The sequence below is a fragment of the Leopardus geoffroyi genome, chromosome C1 (genome assembly GCF_018350155.1).
Source record: "Leopardus geoffroyi isolate Oge1 chromosome C1, O.geoffroyi_Oge1_pat1.0, whole genome shotgun sequence".
NCBI lineage: Eukaryota > Metazoa > Chordata > Mammalia > Carnivora > Felidae > Leopardus > Leopardus geoffroyi.
The window spans coordinates 187,165,440-187,193,409 of NC_059328.1; the positions used below are offsets into that span (position 1 = coordinate 187,165,440).

Sequence of the window (27,970 nt, forward strand, 5' to 3'; positions counted from 1 at the left end):
AATGAAAATACTCCATATTCTACAACGATGGATGGATTACACATTTGTCCAAACCCAAGAACGTATTACACAAAAGTGAACTAGAGCAATCTATGGACTTTGGGTGATTATGTCAACATAGATTCAATAAGCATACATACCCAATGGTGAGGGATGTTAACAGAGGATGCTATGTACGTGTGGGGGCAGAAGGTACATCCATGTCTGTACCTTCCTCCCAATTTTGCTGTGAACCTACTACAACTCTTAGAAGTCTCTTTAAAAATTCTTTTGAGAGAGCACATGTACACAAGCAGGGGAAGGGCACAGGGAGAATCTCCAGCAGTCTCCATGCCCAGGGCAGAGCCAAACACAGGGCTTGATCTCACTCATGACCTGGGCCAAAATCAAAAGTCAGATGCTTAGGGCACCTGGGTGGCTCAGTTGTTAAGCATCTGACCTAGGCTCAGGTCATGACCTTACAGTTGGGGAGTTTGAGTCCAACATCAGGTAAAAACATGAGCCCCAGGCGAGTCCTGCTTCTCTCGCTCTCTGCCCCTTTATCTCTTGTGCCCTCTCTTGCTCTTAAAAGTCAAATGCTTGACTGAATCACCCAGACATCCAAAGTCTTTAAAAAAAAAAATAAATAAAAAATAAAAACCCTGATGCAGAGTCCTAAATGGATCAAGTATAAATGAAACCATCGGCAAAAGCCTGACTTTTGTCAAGTCACTTGGTAACTTAAACTTGGCTGCCAAGTATTCTGTAAGTTATTTTTATTTATTAGGTTTTTCACGATTTTATATTTTTAAGTAATGTCTACACCTAACGTTGGACTCCAATTCAATACCCCAAGTTCAAGAGTTGCATGTTCTTCCAACTGAGCCAGCCAGGTACCCCTCTGGAAGCTTTTCTGTCATTCGTTATCAGTCTTGAGCATAGGACATGAGGCCATCTGTAGTATCCTACTTGGGGGGGGGGGGGGGGGGGGGGAGGAGGTTAGAATAAAGAGAGGAAGAAAACTGGGGACCAATTTCTACTTCTTTGTGTCCTGTAATGTGGGCTCATTAACATTTGGTTTTAAGAAGGAAGGAAGAAGCTCCAATGCTGGCAATCCCTAAAATGCAAACACAGCTAACTATTTCTGAAGACTTAAGGAAACCTCCAAGAATGGAAATCTATGCACGAAAAAAAATGGTGCTAAAACCAAGTTATAGATTCCTTTAAATTTCATAACCACAAAAAATTTATTCTGAATAAATCATTTTATACAGTAATTACTGGAAAAAATGTTCATTACTTTAGCTATTTACTTAACAATTCAAATTATCCAAGCAAAATAAACATGGCAATAAAAAAAAGTAAGAAATTTACAAAAGCTATACAAAATAACTTATTTAAAAATTAGACTGATACAGTCTATAAAATCTCTTCAAGAGAGCTATACTGTTACAGATCTATGTATCTTTTCTCAGGGGGTGAAAGAAAGGATGCTTTAAGGCTTCTCTGAGAGTAATCCTTTTAGCTGGATCATACTGTAACATTTTCTCAATGAGGTCAAAGAGAAGTTCATGTTCAGCATCCTGAGAGAGCATAAATTCCTGAAAGGAAAACAAATACAGTCAACAATCTTTTCTACTACCATTTATTACCGTTTTATTTTCTACCATAAAAAGAAGGGAAATTCAAGGTTTTGATCATTTAAGTCCAGGCTTAAATGGGCCAGGCTCACCTTCAGAGGTTTACAGCGCCTTGAAACATATCTGCCAGCAGAACTGTGTTCATCCCAGTCTAATCGATCATGATGGAAATATTTACGTTTCCTAAAAGTAAATACCCATTCATTTATAATGCTGACAATGAAAACTTAAAAACATCTAGCAAAAGTGATTGGTTTCATCACTTATGATGATTTTATTGATCAAAGATTAACACTTTTCTAGAGACTTGGAAGATTACTTAAGTGAAGATGCATTTGTCAAACTTCACCATTTCATAAAATTCTAACCAGAATATAAAACCAAGTGGTACGAAAGATGTACCTACTCTTAAACATACCTCGTTTTCTGTATCATATGTTTTGGTAAAGGTCCAAGAATTCTTTCCATCATTGCCAAATGCTCCTTACTATCATGTGTCTAAAATAACAAACAGAACTTGTTAAGCACATTGTGCACTTTGATCTCATCTACACTTCTAGTCCAGAGAGAGGTCACAAAGAAGGTGATTACTAAAAAAGGGCAAACTTTTAGCAAGTTACAGCTGATAACAAATATTAAGGCACACAGAACAAGGTCACCAATGACTTCTCTAAATCAACAGCATAATTGTTTATAAATGCTTAAAAATGTTTTTAAATAAAATAATAAATTACAAAGGGAAATACAAATACCCAATAGCATCAGAGTCACAGGACTTTCATTTCTTTATACTCATTTACAGTTAAGTCTACAAGGAGAAAAAAAGCTACCTAAATGTGCATACTTTACATTAAAGTGCTCATTCACATAAGATAAATAAATAAATAAACAAACAAATAAATAAATAAAGGGCTCATCCACACAAACAAGCACTTTTCTTGAGCAAAGCCATCAAAACAGATCACGGTCACTTACTGGAAATACTGTAAACCCAAGGTAGTATTCAATAAGAATACATCCTATACTCCAGACATCACACGGCTGGGACCATCCCAGGGCTGCAAAGCAAAGCAAACTGTCAGAAAAAGACTTCAATATTCCTTGAAGACCTAAAAAATGCCATAAAGATTAAGACTAGAATTCTAAATTTTAACGTGAGCTTCAATAAAGATATACATAGAAGTTCCCAAACCATAATTAAGAAGTAACTTACCTAAAATAACTTCAGGTGCCCTATAATGCCTTGTAGATACCAATGTACTGTGATGTTCATCATCATATGTTGCACTTCCAAAGTCTACAACTTTAATATCTGGATTTATTAAGGTACGTTCATCACGTTTCTGAAAATCGTAATTCATGGGTTAAGGAGGCATAATACCTTGAGGCATAAAATATTCATTTCTAACTATGAAAATACTAATACACTGAAGACTTACCATTTTGGGATTATATGCCTCTGTGTAGTCAGACTGCACAAATAAGATGTTTTCAGGCTTTAAGTCTGTGTGAGTCAACTTATTACTGTGCAGAACTGAGAATGAAACAAACAACTGCTGTAATTGGAAAATCAAAAACCTAACCAAACTCAAAGCCCTACAACAAAAAACCTCTTTGATGCCTTTTGCACATGTCCAAAGTTGTCAACATCCAACAGCTGGCTAGAAAACCACCCACTACCTTCAGAGTTAGTCCACTGCCAGCTAACAGCTAACTACTCAAAAAGTAAAGAAGTATCTTTCTCTTACAAAGCCAAGATTTATCATTCTTTAACCCAGTGGTTCCAGGTTAATATTTTTAAGAATCAAGCTAAATTACAGTCTTCTCTATGACAATGTACTATTGTACGATAGACAATATACTACTTACTGAATGAAACGCAATGTACTGACCAGCAGCTGGTTATCAACATCTTCCTCATACCTACTCTTAGGCCAGGTTTTTAAGACCTATAGGTTAGATCCCATTTTTTATTTAAAAATCCCAATCAGTCTGGCACTAGATCAGTCTCAACAAACTCAAGATTCTCATTCTCAAAGATATGCCAAGTACTCACAATTCACGGACTTGCATATCTGATATGCCATCTTCCTGATATGATCCAGACGAAATGGCAGAAAACCATTTTCCTTAATGAAGTCATAAGTACTAAGTCCTAGTAGTTCAAATACAATGCAAATATGACCATGATGCTCAAACCACTCCAACATCTGGACACAGCGGCTATAAACATATGAAAAATAACTGAGTACAGCTTCTTACAATTCAAATCTACGTGACAGAATTTTCTGAATTGTTTTTATACTTACAATGTACTGCTGGGGTCTGTTGTATTCAAGTGTTCCAGAACTTGTATTTCTGAGCGAGCAGCTTCACAGTATCTATCCACATTTTTAACTATTTTTACTGCTACATGTCTACCTCCTCTGTTAGAAAAAGTCCAAGTAAAAAAAAAAAATGTTAAAGATGATGTCCTACTCCATTTTCCTATCACTCTTTTCAAACTGTGCGACCTCTACTTTGACCCAGTGTATTTATCTTCTTAAATCTGTGTTCTAACATTTGGTTTTATCAGATGTACTATATGGAAGTACTCTCTTATAACTGCAACTCAATGTAAATAATGAGAATGATGCATATTTTTTTCATCGAACCACCACTCACATGAATTTTTTGGTCCTTCTACTAAAATGTATCTTAATAGTTGTAATTTAATAAGAACATTGGGGATATGACCACTTCAGTTTGTATTCCAATTAAGACTCCAAACATGTACATATAACAGTTTCTCCTTATAGTACCTGGCAAATATTTTATCAAATTCTTCCTTTGTCTACATTACCAGAAAACTTTAGAGATAGTAGGAACATAGTATGGAGCTCCAGCTCTCAAAACCTTACTAACCAATAGTTGGAAGCCTTCTCTAGTCATTTGTTTAGAAAAACTCTGCCATTCAAAAGGGGGGAAAAATTCAAATAGAGGACAAAAAAGGTGAAAGGAGAGTTCTTACATTATCTCAAGAAATTTTTATTTGAAGAACATGAATAAACCAACATGTAATACCATTGTACAAGAGTATTCAACCTTAATGGTGTAATCACAATGATAGCATCTAAAAATACAGATTCCTAGGTTAACTACTCTGATAATTGTTTCAACATGCCTTAGGTAAGCAAAATTCCAAATACCCCTAACAAAACCAAGGCTTTGAAAAGTTCTGATTTATATCACTGATCTGGGGCAGGGGGGATCACAATTTCCCAGTGGGATAACAAAAGAATACTTTCTAAAACAGTAAAACCTGCTCTCAGCTTAAAATTAAAGGCTACGTACACTATTAATAGCTAATACTTAAAAAATGCAAAGTGCTAGTACCTTTTACTGGGAATTTCCCACATTACAGTAAAAAAACCAAATGAAAGGATATAATAATATATCTCATTCATGATCAGACCACAGTCTAAAGCTAAAAAAATTTTCTAATGCTGATGACCTCCCCAAATGCAATTACAGTAGGAAACTTACGCTTTATGATCAATGCACTCCACGACTTTTCCAAAAGCTCCTTCTCCTAAAGTATCAACAATTTCATCTAAAAGAGAGAAATAAAGCTCAGTCATACCAAGAAGTGGAAATAATTTACTTATCATAATAAATGCTATCAATGCACATTATTCTAGTTGATGCTACAAATTTCCTTATCACTAGACATTTTACTGGTCAACACTGTCAAAAAACATTTATAACTATTTTTAGGTCTAATTTCATTCTTAAGTTCATTTTATTAACTTGATTTACTGTTTTGGAAGTTCTGCTTAACAAATATTAAATTTCTAAAGAAAGAAAAAACACAATCCCCACCCACCAAAAGAAATGGAAAACAAACAAACAAAAAACAGAGAAAGAAAAAAAGATTTCCAAATCCCTGAAATGTTTATATATAGATTATGTTATCTGAAAAGTTAATAAGTGTTGAAAAATATTCTATACATCTTGCACTTAGTACGTCTCCACTCTGACAGATCAGGTGACCCTCCTCATCATCCTCTACACTCCTGGTTCTTTTCCTTCGGTGACTCTTCTGGAAACGTCAAGTGGGCGGCACCAAGATCATCCAGCCAATCAATATACCCGAGTGAATTCAGGGCAGAATACGAAATTCATTCAGCGGGGAGATATTCAGGCATTCAGATACACGCCAGGCCACAAACGGTTGGCAGGAGCAATTTCAAATTCAGTCCCCAGAAATTCACAGGGCACATAGTTTATGTTAACAGGAGAAAAACATGGCAAGGAACAGATTTTCAGATAAGATACTCAAAGTGGCAAGGCAACAAAACATAATACAATTGTTTTTCTTAAAAAAAAAAAAAAATGCTTAGTTGTAGCATTCACTGAAACATAATTTTAAGTTTCTAGTGTTCTAATTTAATGTTGCAAAATTGTAGGATGTAATAGTTACTTGGTCAAAGTAGACTGTGGCCAAATTAAGACTTCCTAGCTAATCTAACAAATATTGAAGCAGTAAATAAAATTAAAGTCCTAATTTTGGGGAGAAAAAAAAAAGATTTGGCATACAAGAATAACACTATGTCATTTAAAATGTCATCTGAACTATCTTCAAATTAACCCATAACCCATAATGTTCCAATCTGTTAAGTGGTTTGCTTAATGAAAAAAGAATTAGAAAGCATGCTTTGCTAGAAAAAGGCATGCCTAAACCCTTAATCTTACAAAAATAAAATGCCTATTCTACTTTTGTGATAAACTTCAATTTATCAAACCAAATCAGATTTCTTGAAGTACCACAAAACTAAGTTAATCACCTCCACTGTTTCACTGGAATGACAATTAATTGCTAACTAGTAATAAAATGTTACTCTATTACTTAATATGTATTGTATTCAGGAGTTTCCTATGCAATGCACAAACACAGAAAGAATCCTGCAAGTTAAATTGAGATGACTTCTTTTTAAACACAACTTTCTCAAATAATCAAATTCAAGTTTTCCTGTCCCAAGGGGGAAATAAACTTTACAGAATGTTTTAAAAGAGCTCATACCCCATGCGAACGATGGTGTGAAGTACTATGGTGAATCCTATGTTTGCTTTTATAACTACTTCTTCCACTTCTACCAGAAGACTTGCTACTATGGTTTTGGTATCTGCTTTCATGGTCTCTATGGCGATGTCCAGGTTCACATCCTTGACTGTAGTCATTTCTGTATTCATCAATGTAGCGTCGACTATGATAATCTTTCTCATTTATGGACCTGTTTTCCACATAATGGCTAAAAACAAAAAATACTTTTAATGATTTATGCTAACACTAGATATCCTCAAACTGACAGTACTCTTAGTACCTTTTGCTTTCCCCACCAAAAAAAACCCAAAAAAATCCCATGCAATTTTAGAAACATTTTAAGCCATCATTGGAAACAGAAACAAATGGTATTCATGGCTACTTATTTAAGTGATGCTGTAATTTTAATCATGAAAATATACCCCCCTCCACCGTTTTACTGAGGTATTACTGACATACAACATTTTGATGCAATATATATTCATATATATTATCATTCTTACCTATCAGAGGTTTTAGAGTGATTATATTTGCAGTGCTTATTCTCCCGGGCACTGCTATGTGATCTCTTCTTTCTTTTATGACTGCTGCTGCTTCTCCATTTTCCACAGTCCCAATCTTTTTCCTCCCAATCAGGGCAATAAGTTCTCTTTGAGTGTCTCATCTACATAAAAGAGAAGTTTTAAGTAGTATCCCACCTGTCAGCACTGAACACTTCAATTAATAAAACTCTTCTTTGCTAATTCACTCTAGCTGTGATTTTTAAACTGTTCTTTTTATTTTTGTTTCTTTAAATATTTATTTTTAAGTAATATCTCAACACCCAACACGGGATGGAACTCACAATGTAGAGATCAAGCGTCGCATGTTCCACCGACTGACCCAGCCAGGTGTCCCTAAATCGTTCTTTTATTTGTATATTTATTTTTTAATGTTTGTTTGTTTTTGAAAAAGAGAGAGGGAGAGTGTGAGCTGGGAAGAGACTGGGGAGGGGGGGGGAGGAGTGGCCGCAGAGGATGTGAAGCAGGCTCTGTGCTGATAGCAGAGAGCCCGATGTGAGTTCGAACTCAAAAACCATGAGATTCTGACCCAGACGGAAGTCAGACGCTTAACTGACTGGGCCACCCAGGTGCCCCTAAATTGTTCTTTTAAATCGAAGTTCAAAATTCATCGTCAGCCAATCTAAAATCACCGATAAATCCGATGAGAGCATTGCGCCAAAATGTGGAGTCCAAACTATTAACAATATTCTGCATTATCCATGTTATGCTAAGATTTATTGAAAGTGTGTAGGAAAAGAAAAAAACGGGGAGAGGGCTGGAAAGTCCAATTCATCAACTTGGTAAAAACCTTACCCCTTTCCTGTCAGTAGCATAATTTACTATAGGTCCACATATGTAACTCTCCCCATTTAAACGTGTTATCAGAAACTAGCCTCCCAACTCAAATGCAATCCGAAACGTTCTTTGCGACACTCATTATTGTGTTATTTCTGTAAAGGATATAAATCGCCAAGGCCTTTTACTATACACAAATCAATGGTGACATTAGAAAACCACAAAATACCATCTTCGATGACCATTCCCCTGGCATGTATATATACAACAAAACCTAGCTTATCTTAAAAGCAATCTTACATAATCAACTTAGAGGAGGGCAACACCTTCCTTCCAGAAATGTTTCGAAGAAGAATCCCTAACAACTTGGGAAAACACACACACACACACACACACACAGAAATGACTTTTCATTGTCCACTATCGTTCTTACCAGTACTAACTGCTGGGGCTCCACACCACGTCTCTGCACACAACTCCGAGTCAAAATATTCTAAAGGTTGCTCTCAACATTTGGAGGATCGAGGGCGCAAAAACTCCAACGCATAAGATGTCTGCCTGACTGCTCTCACACCTCCTTCAAATATATCCTATTATTTCTCCTTTTCCTAAACCCTATTTTTGTTAACGCCACCGAGGGCAAAGACACTCGTGATTTTCACTTTATTAAATCTTTTAAGACTCGAATAGACCTTAGGTGATGTCGCCTCGTATCAGTTCAATGCGTTTTTCTCTCCGTTTGCTAGGAACACAGTTCCTCACAAGAGGCTGACATGCACATTCCAAGAGACAAGTAAACACCACCCACAGCAGGAAGCTTCGCCTCCTCCGCCCCGCCGCCATCTTACAGTTCCGCCGAGGTGGCCAGGGCCGCCGACGACAAAATGGCGCCTACGGGCGTCCGGCCAAGCCCTCCCAGCTCAGCCAAGTCACTACGCCTCGCCAGTGTCCGGGGAGTCGCGGTTCAAGGAGAAACTCGAGGCAACAGTCTCGGCAGAGAAGACAAGCGGGCCGCCTCCGTGCGACCCAAGAGGGTGAAAGAGGAGGGGAGGGGGAAGGGTCGTCGTACTAGAGGTTGTATGCACCACAGGGCGCTCTCCGGGCACAGAAAAAGGGTCTTGACACCTAGCCCGCTTCCTCCTGAGTCTTACCTTCCTGGCCAGAGCGTCCAAGCCGAAGAAGGCAAAAGCTTGCAACGCGACGACAGAATAAGCCCAGCTGGCTACCACCAGCTCCAAAAACAAAATGGAGCTGACAGCCGCAGCGTCTGGACTCTCCTCGAAAATATTGGTGACGCTGCGAGCGCGTCCCCGCCGCGGGGCGGGGCGGGGCGGCGCGGGCGCGTCACTAGAGCGCAGGGATGGAAGGACACTAACGTAGGAGCCGTGTGCGCAGGCGCCGGGTGGGGAGCCCAGCGACTGAAGGTGGAGGTGGGGGAGTTGCGGACGGCGGCTCTGTCGGCCATGTTTTCCACTGTCTAGGTCTTAGGAAATAACGTAAGTACTGTGGGAAAGTCTCGTCCATGCTCTTTAAAAATATTTGGGAACGCTGGATACAAGAAGTGAGGCAAGCATGATACAAAATATCCTGCGCCCTGAATGCAACCACTAAACAATCTTTAAAAAAAAAAAAAAAAAGAAAAGCACCACTTCTATCATGTAGCCCTAAATTATTAATTGTCTGGATTTCAGCATTTGCTAAGGTTCTGAGACCTATTTTAAACTAGTTAAGGCTTTAGTGGCTGGGACTCACACACACTGAAATTGGATTGGAAGAATTTTCAAGATTTTGAAAGTTTAAACGAGTGAACATTTTGGAGACAGGGAGTGGATACCCTACACAGTTAAAACATTTTGGCATTAAGCCGGTCCTTTCCAGTGTTAAGGCCAGATGAACTGTAAAAAAAGGAAATGGAAGGTCGTGAGGGAAAAGCGCCAGGAAACAACCTCTGAACAACAAAATCTTCAAACTACACTTCAGTGGACCAAAATAATTGCCAATCCTGACCTCGGACCCTTCCTCTCATTTTCTTGAACAAAATGATTGCTTATTTATTCCAAACTTAGTGGAAAATGTATAAAATCAAACATTAACGATTAAGCATAATTTTACTGCTCACACTTGCACAGGAGAGCAACGTATATTGCCCAGCCCTATGCAGATGCACAATTATGGATAAAAAGTGATGAGGAATACATATTTCCAAAGTATCTGTGGTAGTTTGCATTTCTTAAGCCCCTTTTCTTAATGGATTTGAAGATGCTTTAAAACCATTAATACTTAAATCTTTACATTGGGGCCAAGATCACCAAATACAAGGTAAATATTTCAGAGGGAGAAATCACAATAAATTGTGAAATTTGTAGCTGTTCAGGATACAGTTAGCCCACTTAAATGTTAAACAAACCTAGGGAATCCTGGTCTTTGGAGGATGATAGCTAATCATAGTGGGCTAGTTATTGTGCCAAGCACTGTACATAACATTTTCACTTAATCCTAACAACCTGCAAGATAGGCATCAACTATATTCTATTACAGATAAAAGTTGCAGTGCATGTGCAGAGAGCAATTTAGAATCCCTACAGTAAGATTATAAGGGTGAAAGAAAATGAACATTGAAAAAATCTTATATATACTACCAAAATTAGTTTCTAAAATGTGTTTTTTTCAAAATGGTTTTAAATGTAGCAAACCCTCTCACACCTAGCCAGTTACTAATGTGAGATTTACCCAAAGTTACATTTATGAAATGAACTATTTTGTGTGTTAGTGCTTATGATTGTTTGGGGCATGCTATGTCCCCCCCCCCCCCCCCCCCCATAATCTCTACTACCTCAGATTGTGACTGTATTTGTAGATAGGGCCTTTACCCAAGTACTTAAGGTTAAAATGAGGTCATTAGGATGGGCCCTAATCCAATATGACTGACGTCTTTATAAAGAGATTATGACATAATTACCCACTGAGGAGGATCTTGTGAAGATAGAAGATGGTCATCCACAAGCCAAAGTGAGAGACCTTTGTGTAAATAACCCTGCCCATGCCTTGACCTCCTAATTGCTAGTCTCTATAACAGAATTTTAAGCTACCCAGTTTCTGGTACTTTGTTATGGCAACCCTAACAAATTAATACAGTGCAAAGATTTTAAAATGGTATTTTGGTGAGGGGCACCTGGGTGGTGCAGTTGAGCATCTGACTCCTGATTTCAGCTCAGGTCATAGGATCAAGCCCCAAGCTGGGCTCTGAGCTGAGCTTGGAGCTTGTTTGAGATTCTCTCTCTCCCTTGGCCCCTCTCTCCCACCCAGTCTCTGTCTCATAAAAAAATAAATGGTATTTTGGTGGAACCTTGTAACTTTATTCCCTAATTAGTGAAGTTGAACATTTTCTCTTTTCTCTTGTGACTTGCCCATTCATATACCTCGTTGCTTTTTTGAATGTACAGTTCTTTTAAGCTTTTTAATTGCAATAAAGTTTTTGATTTTCATATAATTAAACCTGTTTCATCTTTACCTTTGTCATGTTTGTGAACTGAGAAATTCCTCTTTGGAGGTGTTTCTCCCCACCCCCGCCACCCCGGAAACTTATCCATCTGGAATTTTGGTACATCATGTGAGGCAAAATTCTTTTGCTATTTTTCTGCATATAATTTACTGGTTATCCTAACACAATTTATGGAGTAACTCTTTAATGATTTTGGATATTGCTTTAATTATATATTAAACTCCTGTGTATACACTACTCTACACTCTTATACTCTACTTTCTAAAATACTATTCTAGCTATATTCCCCACACCATTTTATTTATTATTACTATTCTAATGTTTATTTTTGAGGGAGAGCAAGTGGGGGAAGGGCAGAGAGGGAGACAGAGGATCTGAAGTGGGCTCCGTGCTGACAGCAGAGACTGATGGTGCTTGAACTCAGGAACTGAATGATCGTGACCTGAAATGAATTCGGACAATTGACTGAGCCACCCAGGCGCCCCTCCCCCACACCATTTTGATGTTTGCAGCTAGTAACATTTTCATTGTAATTTGTTTTTTAAAATTTCCATTATCAATTATTCTGGATGCACTTTACAGTTATTATGTTGAGTTCCCATCTCTACCTCTACCACAATTGGTACAAATTTAATTGAAAAGAACCATCAGTTTTCTTTTAAATTCAATAGTGAAATGGTAACTAATCAACTTTTCTAAACTGATTAAAAGTTGAAATCTATGTATTAAAATTTATTTATTCTGCCGCCTGGGTGGCTAAGTTAGTTAAGCATCCAAATCTTCATTTTGGCTCAGGTGATAATCTTACAGTTTGTGGAGATCAAGGCGGGCGTTGGGCTCCAAGCTAACAGTGTGGAGCCTGCTTAGGATTCTCTCTCTCCTCTCTCTCTCTGCCCCTCCCCTCACATGTGGGGCGAAGCATTCTCTCTCTCAAAATAAACATTTAAAAAATTAAAAAATAATACAGACATTATAAGAATGAGATCTAAGAACCAAATACCCACCATATTGGTACTTAAAAAAAAAAAAAAAAACAGTTTAGAATAAAAATTGAGGGAATACCAGTCAATACAAAAACATTTTGACAGTAAAAGCCTCTTAAGAGTGAGGACAAAAAAACTCAATGACATTCAGTTGGAGAAGAAAAATATCAGGTATAAGAAATGTCAAACCAAATTCTGGCCCAAAAGAGGCTTTAATATTAATTCTTGAAACCTAAATGATTAAAATAAAAGGGTGACTCAAAATGTGAGGGCATTAGGGGTACCTGGCTGGCTCAGCAGCTACAGCATGTGACTCTTAAAATTTTTTTTAATGTTTATTTTTGAGAGAGAGAGAGCATGAACAGGGAAGGGGGAGAGAGAGAGAGAGAGGGAGACACAGAATCTGAAGCAGGCTCCATGCTTTGAGCTGTCAGCACAGAGACCTATGCGGGGCTCGAACTTACGAACCGTGAGATCATGACTTGAGCCGAAGTCGGACACTTAACTGACTGAGCCACCCAGGTGCCCCTACAGCATGTGACTCTTGATTGCAGGGTCAGCCCATGTTGGGTGTAGAGCTTACTTTAAAAAGTGAGGGTTATTAGTATAATTGGCACATCAGTTTAGTAGAAGGTATAAATGGTAATAAGAGGGTATTGCAAGCTAACTTCTAAACTGTAGTTAAGAAAGAAAATATTATTTAGATCAACTATTTGTAGAAATGATACAAACCAATAAATACCTGGCATCAGTTTTAGAATACCCAAAACCTAATCAAGGTGTGGAATATGGTTCTTGATGAAACCAATGGGATAGCCTGATAAATGATAAGGCCTGATTCAGTGAAAGCCCTATGGTCGAGATAAATGTTAGGAGAGCAGCTTCCATTTACTCTACAGAATACTTACTGCATGCCAGAAGTTTTATACACATTATCTCATTTAATCCTCGCAATAGATTTATGAGGGAATATTATTTAGGGATGAGAAAACTTGGAGATGTTAACCTGCCTAAAGTTACTAGTAGGGGGCAGAGCTGTGATTCAAACAATCCAGGACTCCACAACTGGTGCTTATAACCAACTAATCGCATTTTCAAAATGATCACCTGTAGAATTCTGTCCTACAGTACTGTAAATGATAGGCCTTAAAAAAAATGCTCCATGGGCAAATTGGGAAATTGAGTGTTTGCTGTACTATAGGACTTCTCTGTGCCTTTACTGTAATTCTAAAGACCAGAAAATAGCAAATGGATTGGCTGGTTTTTCTAGACCATCTCTGTATCTTGTCCTTTCTAACTATGCAAAGTGAATAATTAATGGACAAGGATATTTCCAGGATATGGACTAGATATGGCAGGAATATGTAACTAGGGTGCTCAAAAATACTTGAATTTAAGGCTCAGAATTTGTTTTTTGCTCAGTGTCTTTTTAAATTATTTTTAAATGTTTCTTTATGAGAGTGTGAGTGGGGGAGGGGCAGAGAGAAAGGGACAGAGGTTCCAAGTGGGTTCCGACCTGACAGCAGTAAACCTGATGTGGGGCTCAGACTCACAACCACGAGATCATGACCTAAGCATAAGTGGGACGCTCAACTGATTGAGCCACTCAGGTGCCCCGAGGCTCAGCATTTAAGAATGAATGTTTATATGTAATAAACAAAAGGGCTTAAAAAAAAATTAAACTTAAAGAAATACATTAGATGCTAGTTTTAGTAAGGAATATGCTCTAATAACGGGAATAAAAGCTGTGTAGGGCCCTTTGGTACCACCAACTCATAGAAGATCTTAGTTGTAAACAAGCAGAAGGATGATGCAGTCTCTTGACATAATTTAAAACTGGGTAAACCACAATAGGTGTGTTCCTCTGAATAGTCTGCCAAATATTCTTCCAGATCTATTATAGCTACTGTGCAAATGGATTGGCATGAATAGTTATGTCCTTAATGTGTACATCATTAAGAGGTCGGTATGTCTTCTCATTTACTGGTAACTTCTCCAATTCATCTAGAGTCTCTAGACCATCTATTACCCTGAAAGAGAAACCATATAAATGTATGAAACACACTATCGAAATACCTATAGCATTAGAGTTTCCTTAAAAGAAAAGGATAATGTCTCAAAGTTCTTTGAATTTCCTAGTTGAGTGTACAATAAAATACTGACTTGATTTTCTACCACAGATATGAGCCAAAATTCAAGAATTCACTTTTATGCCTTTAGATAATAGCAATGAATAGGAATATTACCACTAAAATATTCCCACAGCATAGCTACAAATGGGTCTAATATAACCATTCACAGATTTTCTTTACTATGGGAAATACCCAGAGAAACTATGTAAGGGTGACACTGTTGTTAATCAGTACTGCCCTATACTGAAGGTGCTGAAGTGGGTGGCCACTTTGCACTTTATTGTGTAAATATGGTATTTTTATACTTTTTTACATCTGGGCAACAACAAAAAACAGTAGTAATAAAATAAGAGGAGGGGAAATGGGACACTTAAAACCATTTACAGCAAACCCATCTCATGTTTTCACCAAGAAAAAGAAATATTGACAGCTATCCTTCTGGCAAGTTAGTCTAAAACATTTGCTAAGAAAAGGTGGCTTTAGATTATACCTCCTAGTTCAACTCAAATCAATTCTGGAGACTTGTAGTATTACTTAAAAAAAAAAGATAACAGAGGGGCGCCTGGGTGGCTCAGGTGGTTAAGCATCCGACTTCAGCTTAGGTCATGATCTCCCGATTCCTGGGTTTGAGCCCTGCATAGGGCTGTGTGCTGACAGCTCAGAGCCTGGAGCCTGTTTTGGATTCTGTGTCTTCCTTTCTCTCTCTGCCTCTCCCCTGTTCACACTCTTGTTTCTCTCTCTCTCTCTCTCAAGAATAAACATTTAAAAAAATGTTTAAAAAAAAGATAACAGATTTACATTTTATTTTGCATTTCTTCTTTAAAATTTTTTATTTACTTATTTTGAGAGAGAGAGGGAGAGACAAAATCCCAAGCAGACTACACACTGACAGCACAGAGTCCAATGTGGGGCTTGAGCCCACAAACCCTGAGATCATGACCTGAGCAGAAACCAAGAGTCAGATGCTTAACCAACTGAGCCACCCAGGTGCCCCCTATTTTGCCTTTTTTTTTTTAATGTTTGTTTATTTTTGAGAGAGAAAGAATGTGAGTGGAGGAGGGGCAGAGAGAGAGGGAGACACAGAATGTGAAGCAGGCTCCAGGCTCTGTCTGGGCTGTCAGCACAGAGCCTAATGCGGCGCTGGAACTCAAGACCCCGCACGAGATCAAGACCTGAGCACAAGTCAGGCACTTAACCGACTGAGCCACCCAGGCACCCCTACATTTCTAATAACCTTTTGAATTTACTTCCAAATGTAGAACGATTAAAGTCTTTAAATTTTAAGTTTCAAAAGCTGTCTCTCCTCCTGGGTCAATAAGAGAAACAGAGGATATGGGAAACAGATCTCAGGCAAAAAAGGGCATGTAAAATTGAGGCCAGTAGGTCAAGTATTTTGGGACACGGGCCCCTTTGAGAATCAAAGGAAAGCTATGTACCGTATTCCCAGAAATAAATGTGTTGTATATATATAAAACACAGTTGCAAGGAATTAAGGGACCTAAGGTTAAGAATTTTTGTTTTTTTTTAACTTTTTTTTCAATGTTTTTACTTGTTTTTGAGAGAGAGAGAGAGAGAGAGAGAGAGAGAGCGAGCATGAGCTGGGGAGGGGCAGAGAGAGAGGAAGACACAGAAGCTGAAGCAGGCTCCAGGCTCCGAGCTGTCAGCACAGAGCTCAGCTCTGGGCTTGAAATCACGAACTGTGAGATCATGACCTGAGCGGAAGTCAGACGCTTAACCAACTGAGCCACCCAGGTGCCCCTTTTTAAACTTTTTTTTAAAGTTTATTTATTTATTTTTAAAGAGAGAGAGGGAGACAGTGGGGAGTGGAGGGGCAGATAGGGAAAGAGAGAGGATTCCAAGCACGCTCCAAACTGTCAGTGCAGAACCCAATGCAGGGCTGAAACTTACACACTGAGATTATGACCTGAGCTGAAACCAAAAGTCAGATGCTTAACCAACTGAGCCACCCAGGGGCCCCAAGAAGCTTTGTTTTTAACTCTAGTTTTATCACAAATCTAGTAACATAAACCCTAGTAATTAATGATTAATAATTCTGAATGGTGACTTAAAGGAGAAAATAAAAGGAAGAGAACCTGAATTATTTACGTCCAGGCAAATACTACTAAAGGATGTAATATTTCATTAATTTCACTGGTTATTAATCTATAAATTAGACATATGTATATGGAATGAAATAGAAGAGTTGCTGAGTCTTCTATTTTTCATTAACCTAACTTGGAATTCAAACTGTTAAATAAAAGAAACTATAACTGTACCTTGGTTTATTGAGCATGTAAATATTTGTTGAATAAACAGACAAGTTGACTTCTTGCTGATTTATGAAAGCAATTCCCAGGCATAGTGCTTATAGTGAATATTATGGCAGAGCCTGCTAAATGCCTCCCTAGGAGTCAGGCACCCTCTCTTCTTGCAGAAACCTCATTTACTAAGAATGGTAATGTGTCTAGCCAAAAAACATTTCCTACCCTCCCTTGTAGGTAAGAGGAGGCCTCATTGCTAAGTTCTGGGTCTTCTAGGGAAGGTCTTTAAAAAGGGGCTTACTTGGGGTGCCTGGGTGGCTCAGGTGGTTAAGCATCCGACATTGGTTCAGGTCATGATCTCACAGTTTGTGAGTTCAAGTCCTGTGTTGGGCTCTGTGCTGACAGTTCAGAACCTGGAGCCTACTTTAGAATCTGTGACTCCGTCTCTCTCTGCCCCTCCCCCACTCACGCTCTGTCTCTCAAAAAATAAATAAATGTTAAATAAATAAATAAAAATAAAAAGGGGTTTATTCAGCTGACAAGCAACTAGTAAACTTTTGCTCTTCCTCCTTCCTTCTGCCTGGAACCCATGTTGTGACTGGAGCTGTGCTGCTTACATTATGACCATGAGCTGAGCTTGGGGATGGACGATAAAGATGGTTGAGGAAGAAGAGGCACCACTTAGAATATTGGTGACAAAAAGGAACCATCTTTCTTCATAAGAAGAAATCCATTATATAACTGATACTTTGCATAACGATCCTGAAAAAAGTATTGGCTCCTATTTCGCAAAATAAAGGAATTAAGGCTTGAAGAGGTTATAAATTCCCAAGGTCACAGAGCTGGTAAGTGGAGGGCTTACCAGGTATATTTAGCTTTCTTTTTTTTTTTAAGCATTGATTTATTTTAAAAAATAAATTCCAAAAGGAATTTCCAAAGGAAACCATAACCAGAATACTCACTTTCCAAATACTGTGTATTTCATATCCAAATGTGGCTGCTTGCCATAGGTGATGAAGAACTGAGATCCATTGGTGTTTGGGCCATTATTAGCCATAGATACAACACCTCTAACATTGTGCTGTAAAAGACAGGCCAAAATATTGATTTAACTGTGTTTTTATATAAATGTTCCAAATAATAGGACTGAAACAAGACCTGAACTCTTTCAGGGACCAAGAAAACACTTAATCAGTTTCTATCAGGGCTAATCTAAATGATCAGTTTCTGGATTATCTATATTTCTGAAACCTTGTATGTAAATTGTTTATATCAAATCATGTGCCCCAATTAATTTCATTTTCACTTTAGAGAAGTACAGTCACAAACACTTAGCAATACCAATGTATGATAGGAATCCTTACATTAAGGAACAGTGTGCTGGCATGAAACAATCAGGCAGACAATAAAACCAAAATCCCCATAACCTCTTCACACATACACTGGACTCTGGCTAGTTTCTTTATCTGTAAAACAAGGGAGGGAGGTTGGACTAGTTCAGGGGTTTATTCAGAATTGAAATGCTCACAAGGGTAAGCAAATAATAAATTAATTGAACAGAATGTAAACATTACAGAGGCTGGCAAAAGGAATGGTGTTTTATCTCTAGCCTAATGGCCCTAATTTTTTTTTTTTAATTTTTTTTTTTCAACGTTTATTTATTTTTGGGACAGAGAGAGACAGAGCATGAACGGGGGAGGGGCAGAGAGAGGGGGAGACACAGAATCAGAAACAGGCTCCAGGCTCTGAGCCATCAGCCCAGAGCCCGACGCGGGGCTCGAACTCACGGACCGCGAGATCGTGACCTGGCTGAAGTCGGACGCTTAACGACTGCGCCACCCAGGCGCCCCCCTAATTTTTTTTTTTAAACCAATGGCCATAGATAATACATCTGTGGATCTTCCACCCAAGGACAGTCAGTTCACAACCCAGGACTAGATGATCTAAGGAAGGTCTCCTATAGTTTTAATATTTATGATACTATTTGTTATAAAAGGGACTTGTGTAAAAGAATTAAAGACTTTACTGATAAGATTGAAGACGTGACAGAACTGTGTTACAAGGAGGTGCAATATAAAAGATCATAAATAACTCTAATGATTATTCTCTCTTTAGCTATTCATCAGGAGACACTAATGACACAAGCAATGGAGATACAACTGCATCAAGATATTAATGCTTTATTGACTTCCTAAAGGTGACTACCAGTCAAATGTTATATTTGATACATGCACCAGAATGTATGTACCACTTATAACTTAACAAAATACTTAATAACCTATTTCTAAGATTTAAGAATTCAAATTTACCAAACTGTTGCATATGCCTACTACTCCTCTCATCTATTATCCCAGCCTCTCCAAAAGTGAACCATTATCCTACTATCTTTATATATGCCTAAACAATATATTGTTTCCTTTTTCTTGTTTCTGAGCTCTCTAAAGTAGTATCATACTATTTGTAGTCTTCTGGGAAGTACTTTTTACACTATCATTTTCTTTCTAAGATTTACACACATGTGTGTAGTTCTGATTTTTACTGCTTTATATTATTCCACAACTGAATATACTACAGTGTACATTTTATGATCAATGGACATTTGGGTTGTTTTTAGATTTTTGCTGTTAAAAAAACACTCTAGGAACACTCTTGTACTGTTTCCTGATGCATTTGTACAAGAGTTTTCTAGGGTAAACATTTGGGAATGGAATTGCTGGATCAGGGTATGTGAACATTCAATACACACCCTCAACTCTGCATATCAAGATAATGGTTCTTTTAAAATTTTTTTTTTTTTTTTAACATTTATTCATTTTTGAGAGACAAGAGACAGAGCACAAAGAGGTGATGGGCAGGGAAAGGGAGACACAGGATCTGAAGCAGTCTCCAGGCTCTGAGCTGTCAGCACAGAGCCTGATGCCGGGCTGGAATTCATGAAGTGTGAGATCATGACCTGAGCTGAAGTTGGACGCTTGACCGACTGAGCCACCCAGGTGCCCCTAAAGGTAATGATTCTTAATCTTGACTGTAGGTATCACCAGGAAACCTGAAAATATAATCTAGGTCCTAATCAGTCCTCCTATTTTTCTCTACATTTAGGGGGTTGTAAGACCTTAATATTTTATATTTTTACAACTACACGTGAGTCTGTAATAGCCAGTGTTGAAAATCACTGGTATAGGATGGTGGATTAGTGTTGAGGAGGCAGTTAGTTATTAATTAATGCCTAAAAAGTTCTTGTTTGTAATTCATGAAAAGAATGACTTATAATTTATCACCTCCCAACCCCAACTCCTATAACCAAAGTAATGTTTCCTTATGATAGAAAAACAAAATGAAGAAAAAAAAATTACTCCTAGTACCACCATCCAGACACAAACACCGCAATGAATTTTTTTCAGAGTTTTCTTGGGCATATTTTAATGTAACTGAAATACAATACTAAATTATATATTCTTTAAAAAAAATTTTTTTTATTTACTTTTGAGAGAGAGAGAGGGAGAGAGAGAGAGAGACAGAGTGTGAGCAGGAGGGCAGAGAGAGAGACACACACAGAATCTGAAGCAGGCTCCAGGCTCTGAGCTGTCAGCACAGAGCCTGATGCGGAGCTTGAACTCACAAGCCATGAGATCATGACCTGAGCCAAAGTTGGACGATTGACTGAGTGAGCCCCCCAGGCACCCCCTAAGTTACATATTCTTACTGAGCAGAATTTATCTCTCTTTTTCTAATTTCTAACGTTATCATTCTATGCAGATACAAAGCTTAAAAGACCATATGATAAACTGTTAGCAGATGTCACCTCTGGGAAATGACACTTATTTATTTTAATTTTTTAAATTTAATTTAAAATAAGATTTTTTAAAAATAGGCGTGCATTAGTTTTTTAGTAAAAAAAAAAAAAAAGTTCTTGGGTGCCTGGCTGGCTAAGTTGGTAAAGCATGCCCTCTTAATTTTCGGGTTGTAAGTTCGAGCCCCATGTTGGATACACAGATTACTTAAAAATAAAATCTTAAAAAAAAAAGGAATAAAAGTTTGAAAAACACAGAAAAATATGACAAAGGAAATAAAAACCTCTAATTTTACCATGCTATGCATTTCTCTTTAACGTAGTTGGGATCACCACAGGTATTAAGTTAATACAGGAATATTCAAAGAGCTAACAGAAAATGTTGAAAGTTGGACATTGATAATGGGCAGTATTGCAACCAGGAAGTCTTTCCTCCCTACTATCAAAAAAAGCCCAATGATTCAGATCATTCAACATAAATTTTATAGTGAGACATTAGGCCCTTTTGGTACATTACTGATTAAAACATTTCAGGTTGGGCCCACAGATAAGCTCACTTAATATCAAGATTCATGTGATTGTGAGATTCTAGAATATATTTTAGGCAACAACTGCCATTTATAATTTCTCCCTGGCATTTATCAAGTGTACTACTAGAAAAAAAGTATGTTTGTATACTAATAACATTAACTTGTGTTACTAAAACATATGTATTAAAGGTTTCAAGTGTAAACAAGGCATTAGAAACCAGATGTTGATGCATTGGAGATATACCTTAAGATATTCACTATATTCATCCTCGAATTTCTTGCCCCAGATACTGTTACCTCCTCTTCCGGTACCTATGTTACAAGACAAGCAAATCAAAAGAAGTATCTAATTAAAGTTGAGAAAGGGTTAATTTTCTAAAACAAAAGGGCTATTTTATAACTTGTTAAATACAAATAAAATTTGACATGTCCTCTCCTCAAAATTTCACTTTACAGACTGGAAAAATAAAGTATCTCTACAAAAACCCAGTCCCCTCCCTATCAATATTGTTCATATTTTACTTTAAATCTAAGTGCTGGTAGCTTCGACTAAAAATTTCTTGCTAGGGTAAGGGGCCTGGTTATAAAAACTCTATGTAGGGGAGTTGTTCCCTACATGGGAGTGGCTCAGTTGGTTAAGCGTCTGACTCTTGATGTCAGCACAGGTCATGATCCCAGGGTTATATTTTATCTATTTTATAAAAATTAAATAAAGTTTATTTAAAAAATATTTTGAGGGGCGCCTCGGTGGCTCAGTCGGTTAAGCGGCTGACTTCGGCTCAGGTCATGATCTCCGGTCCGTGAGTTCGAGCCCCGCGTCGGGCTCTGTGCTGACAGCTCAGAGCCTGGAGCCTATTTCGGATTCTGTGTCTCCCTCTCTCTGACCCTCCCCCGTTCATGCTCTGTCTCTCTTTGTCTCAAAAATAAATAAACGTTAAAAAAAAAAAAATATTTTGAGTATAGTTGACACACAATATTACATTATATATTTTTCTATTCTTTGTCTACCCTCTTTTTCACACTATATACCCAATTCTCTAGATATTAATAGAATAACTTACCTGTTGGATCTCCTGTTTGAACCATGAAACCCTTGATATTTCTATGAAATATACATCCATTGTAGTAATTACTGGCACAAAGAGCCAAGAAATTCTGAAAAGAGTAAAAATAATAACTGGGAAATGATATAGCAGAAACATTTAAAGAACAAACTGTATTTACTAAAAACACTATAACAATGTATTTATATCTTTTAGGCATTACATTGGATAATGTCACTTCTCTGCCTAAAACACTTTGCTTCCTTCTGTTTTTGGAATAAAACGCACAATCTTCAGTAGGGCCTAATAGGCCCTTCATGACCTGGCCTACCTCTGCATCTCATGTGATAATAACTTCTTTCTGTTACTTACTGTGTTAACCCCATCATCCTTCTGAAAATTCATCCACAAGAGGTAAGCATTCCTACCTTGAGGCCTTTGTATTGCTATCTCTATACCTGGCATATTCTTTTTATATGTCTTTCTATGGAGATGCCTTCATTATTTTTCTGCATGTGATTTAAGTATCACTTTCTTGGTTAGGCCTGCCCTCACCTTCTTTTAAATAATTATTTTCTGTTAGTCCCTACATCAACACTTTATTTCTTTCAAGACAGTATCACGTTCTAGAATCACTTTTTTTTTCTAGAATGAATCCCTCCCTGTCCCCCCTCCCTCCTCCAATGCTTATCTTCTCAGCTAGAATATCAGTTTCACGAAGGCAAGGAATGTCTCTTGGTCATTACAGTACTCCCAGACCCTGGCAAGATAGCCCTTCATAAATAATTGTAGATTTTTTTTAAGTTTGAGAGAGAGAGAGAGTGCACGTGTGAACGAATGCCCATGTGCATGAGGGGCAGAGAGAGAATCCCAAGCAGACTCTGCGCTGACAGCAGCAGAGCCTGACTTGGGGTTTGATCCTACAAACCATAAGATCATGACCTGAGCCAAAATTACAAGTCGGTGCCTAACCAACTGAGCCACCAGGTGTCCCATAAATAAATGTTGAATGAATATATGGAGAGAGCCAATTCTTTCCTTCTTTGTCATTTAAACAAGTAAAATAACATAAGAAACAGTTATCTTACCTAACATGATAATGATTACTTATATTTCCAGAGGAAAATAAGTCAAAAGAAAAAGACACCAGCCACTCTATGGTTAGAGAAAAATTATCTACTCTTTCTTTGATCCTCAAAGGTTAAGTGGAAACCAGGCCAATAATTCTATGGATAGTTTTTCCTGACAATTGTTTTGTATTTTTAAATTTTATGTTTATTTTTTTTTGAGAGAGATCATGTATGCATGTGTGTGCAGGGGAGGGGCAAAGTGAGGGAGAGGTAGAGGGCTGCCATGCTGGCAGCAGAGAGCCTGTTGTAGGGCTGGAACTCAAGAATCTGAACCATGAGATCAGGACCTGAGCTGAAGTCAGACACTTAACCAACTAAGCCACGTAGCCGCCCCATGACAATGGTTTTATAGACAAGTTTTTTTAAATTTTTATATTTTTAGGTTAGATAATTTGATTTCAAAATGGTTATCCTGTTGCATTAACTCATTTTTAATATGTACATAATGAGGGGCGCCTGGGTGGCGCAGTCGGTTGAGCGTCTGACTTCAGCCAGGTCACGATCTCGCGGTCCGTGAGTTCGAGCCCCACGTTGGGCTCTGGGCTGATGGCTCAGAGCCTGGAGCCTGTTTCCTCTCTCTCTGCCCCTCCCCCGTTCATGCTCTGTCTCTCTCTGTCCCAAAAATAAATAAACGTTGAAAAAAAAAATTATAAAAAAAAAAAATATATATGTACATAATGATACTTACCTCACATGTTTTGGGTGTCCTTTCACAGAAGACTTCTATTTTAATATCACCTACATCTGTATGCAGTGTCACTGACTAAAAAGGAGAGAGAATGTGAGAACAATTAAGATTTCTTCGGATGACTTTATGCATTGTATTATTTCCCAAGCTAGATTAAAGATGACAATCTGAATGAAAACACAGAAAGAAACACCATTTCAGAGATGACCTATCCACATAGCTGAGAAGCTGTACTTCTTCAAAATTTATTTCAGCAGTAGAAAAAAAACTCCAGATGATAAATATATGTTAATGTAAAATAGTATCCACCCTAAAAACTTGACAGTAAATACTGTGATGGAAATACTTAAAGTTTGAATTTTTCATCAATAAAAATGAAAACAATGGTTAGTATTACTGATTTAAATAGCAACTCCCCAACATCATTCATATATATTGAAAAATAGTAAGAAAATGACTTTTCAAAACATAGTCTGCACCATTTCCCTTAATGTAATTAAATTGAGAGGCAGTGTTAAAAACAATTCCTTTCTTCACTAAAGACAACAATTCTCAGTTTTTCTAGATTCTAAATGTGCAGAGATAACCATATTACTCTTGCTTGCTTGTTTTTTGTTTATCTGATGTTGAGTAACATTCCTTTTGTTACCCATTGTGGGGTGGGATTCTTAGAGGTTATTATTTTTTTAATGTTTATTTTTAGGGGGGAGGGGCAGAGAGAGAGGGAGACAGAATTTGAAGCGGGCTCCAGGCTCTGAGCTGTCAGCACAGAGCCTGACATGGGGCTCAAACTCAGGAACCTCGAGATCATGACCTGAGTGAAGTCAGAAGCTTAACCAACTGAGTCACCCAGGCGCCCCTCGCGGGGTTATTCTGAGGCTTCCTTTTTCATTTCTCTTCTTCCAGTAGTATCCAGCAGTCAGAGAGTATGTTCGGGTTGATAGAGGGCAGGAGTGTGTGTGAGGTGGGGTTGGGGGGGGGGGGGGGAGACAGCATGATTCTCATTGCTGCTACTTCAAGCTCTAGTTGCCCACCTTAGAACAAACAAAAGGATCCAATTAAAATGATCACACCTGGCTATACACTTCAACTCCCTCTTTCCATCTATATGTTGTAATCAGTCTTTTTCTGTAAAAAGTAAATTCTATGCATTTTAAGTGAAAACACTGAAGAATTTAAAAGTAGTTTTGTTTCTGGCTTTGTTTAGAGGCATCATACATTTTATGCTTCTACAGTTTATCATTTCTGTCTTGCCATTGAAAGTTCATGCAGTTTTATTTCCCTTCAATGAATTTCTAAAAATTATTTATAATGAAAGGCATTCATAAGAATTGTGTAAAACTTACCATTTTTCTTCCTGATGGTTTCGGGAAGTATTATTGCTTAATTTCTCAGTCTCCCCGGGAGAAGTTAGAAAACGAATCTCTATTCCCAAAAGAGAAAAGAATTAAGTTCATTTTCCTCTCTTAATTCACAAGTGCTCATTTTTAATGCATATTTAAAATGCCTACAATAGCACCCTCTAAGTAATAAAAATTTGGTTATGGAAATGATGAGATCCTATCCGACTCAAGCCCCTCAATCTCTTACTTCCCCTGCTCACTCTTCTTCAAAAGCCTCCTCGCAAACTCCGCAACTAGCCAGGTACATTTCCGCCTTGCGATCTAGGCACTGGGTGTTCCCTTTGTCTGGAACACTTAGACATCTGGACAGCCATTTTCCTCACGTCCAAGTCTCTGCTCAAAAGTCAGGTCTCATTGGCCTGATAACTCTATTTAAACTGCCTTGACTCTAGTGCTTGCCCAATTTCCTTTTTTCATAGCACTTATCACTAATATACTACATATTTTTCTAATTAAATCTGTTCCAACACCACCCTCCCCGCCCAGAATGCTGACGCAAGCCCAAGAACTAAAACACGGAGCTTGACAAGTGTCTCAATAAGTGAATGAAAGAGTGTGTGATATTACTTACCACTTCAGTTAGCACAGCTCTAATTGAAACGATACATGCCGTTCCTTGCAGATGGCCATGTTTCGAAATAAGTGTCTTAGGGCTACCGGAAGTCGAGCGCGGGACCCATTAGCGATAACGCCCCTCTCCTGCTCGCCTCCTTTTCCCTTCCAGCCTCATTGCTATCTCAAACCAAAATGACTAGAACTAGGAAGACAGTGTCATTTATCTTCACCTGGTACGCTTTTGACAGTGAACGGGAGCTCTTTTAAGGATAATACAAAGACACAAAACGTAAACCAGAACTATTCTGGGCAACCTCCAGAAGTGCCTTGGGTTCAGACGTAAAACGGGAAGGACCACTTCCGCCCAGCTCCTTTCCCCCGCCCCATCTTGCAATGCCAAGAGTTCCTGCGCAGGACCGGAAGTGGTGCTAGAGGAGAATTGGTGAGTACTGGGCTCTTTATTCCCGCTTGGCCAGGCCCAGGTTAGCGTAAATTGTGGGAGTTGTGAGATTGCGTCTGTGAAAGGAGGCAGAGGAGGAGACAGGGGCAGGAAACTGGCTTGTGGCATAAGAGCATAGGGCACCAGGGGAGCAGGGGTCCTAACTCAGGAGTTTCTGCCAGTGCCTGGTCTCGTCACTGTCCTGGAAAAGGTCTAAAGTGGGACTGAAATGTCAGGTAGATAAAGTAACGTAAGAGGGTGCAGTTCGCAGGCTGTAAAGTGGTCCCTACTAATGTATTTTAAAAACAGTGCTTACTCTAGGCCAGGCATTGTTCCCAGCTGTACGGTTAAATCTTGTGACAACACTATAAGCAGGGCACTTTTATTCTCATTCTAGAGAAGGTGAGACAGCAGAGGTTGAGACATTTGTTACACAGCTGTGGTTCTGGGAGTTCGTTGCGTTTCAGAATGGGTCCTCCAACCCACAATGCTATGCCGCCTCCCATTGTTAGTTGTTGGCGTCAAGCTTCGCGGTTTTCTAAAAATGGAGGGTGTTCTATGTTATTTACAAGGGTTCTTTCAAATTTAGCAGTAAATAACTCAAAAGTGGTATGGTGGCCCACTAGGGCTTCACTTTCAAGGCCTGCCAGATTTAGAAGAGTCTGGAAAGTGGGGCAGTATCAGAACTTGGAAATTCTAGAGTGGAAGTGGTATAAGGACCTTTAGAAGGTCTTCCGAGACCTTAGGCTCCAGTGGATTTTGTAGGCTCTGCATCATTTCTGTGTTTTTGTTTTTGTTTTTAAGAAAAAGCGTGCGGGGAGAGGGGCAGAGGGAGAGAGAGAATTCCATGCAGGCGCCGTGGGGCCTGACACGGGGCTTCATCTCAGGACCCTGGGATCATGCCCTGAGTCAAAATCAAGAAGAATTGGGTACTCAACCAACTGAGCCCCCCTCCCTCGGGCGCCCCATTCAAATCAGATACTGAACAAGTACTCACATCTCTTAGTAAACATTTCTGCTGAAAAAAATAGTTTTTTTCAACAAATTTGTTAAACATTTTTGTTGAAAGAATTTGTTTTTGAAATTACTGGGTTATGACTAATTTGATAAAATTTACAGTTGGCCATGCTTTTCTTGTTAATTATTGTGCATACAATGAATGCTTTTCTTCAAAAACAGAAATGTTCCTAGAATCTTAATGGAATTAACAGTGTTTTGTATAGGGGCTAGACACTGAAGATGTTTATTAAGAAAAACTTTATTTGAGGCACCTGGGTGGCTCAGTTGGTTAAGTGTCCAGCTTCAGCTCAGGTCATGATCTCACCATTCCTGAGTTCAAGCCCTGCATCAGGCTCACTGCTGTGAGCACAGATCTGGCTTCAGATTCTTCCTCTCTGCCTCTGCCCCTCCCCTGCTCACACTGTCTCTCTCAAAAATAAATGTTTAAAAAAAAAAAAAAAGCTTTATTTAAGAAG

The 27,970-nt window shown here is 38.4% G+C and overlaps 2 protein-coding genes across 4 annotated transcripts; both read right to left on the minus strand.

Moving 5' to 3' along the window:
- Nucleotides 1-1,201: 1,201 nt before the first annotated feature.
- CLK1 (CDC like kinase 1) lies at nt 1,202-17,975 on the minus strand. 3 transcript variants are annotated; one of them, XM_045480684.1, is made up of 13 exons: nt 17,880-17,975; nt 7,206-7,366; nt 6,682-6,910; nt 5,610-5,700; nt 5,145-5,211; nt 3,929-4,045; nt 3,676-3,842; nt 3,059-3,153; nt 2,833-2,962; nt 2,595-2,677; nt 2,038-2,117; nt 1,712-1,802; nt 1,202-1,580 (listed from the first exon to the last, which is right to left on the minus strand). In XM_045480684.1, exons 2-13 carry the CDS (start codon nt 7,364-7,366, stop codon nt 1,437-1,439), a joined length of 1,455 nt encoding a protein of 484 aa, XP_045336640.1. In that variant the 5' UTR covers nt 17,880-17,975; the 3' UTR covers nt 1,202-1,436. The 3 variants fall into 3 exon arrangements, with proteins under 3 accessions (XP_045336640.1, XP_045336639.1, XP_045336641.1); XM_045480683.1 differs by lacking the exon at nt 17,880-17,975 and adding an exon at nt 9,191-9,299; XM_045480685.1 differs by lacking the exons at nt 5,610-5,700; nt 7,206-7,366; nt 17,880-17,975 and having other exon boundaries at nt 6,682-6,795.
- Nucleotides 10,132-26,407, minus strand: PPIL3 (peptidylprolyl isomerase like 3). Its single transcript, XM_045480688.1, has 7 exons — nt 26,073-26,407; nt 25,445-25,523; nt 24,099-24,173; nt 22,299-22,392; nt 21,482-21,549; nt 17,880-17,998; nt 10,132-14,554 (listed from the first exon to the last, which is right to left on the minus strand). The coding sequence occupies exons 2-7, from the start codon at nt 25,445-25,447 to the stop codon at nt 14,428-14,430; spliced, it is 486 nt and encodes a 161-aa protein (XP_045336644.1). The 5' UTR covers nt 25,448-25,523; nt 26,073-26,407; the 3' UTR covers nt 10,132-14,427.
- Nucleotides 26,408-27,970: the final 1,563 nt, after the last annotated feature.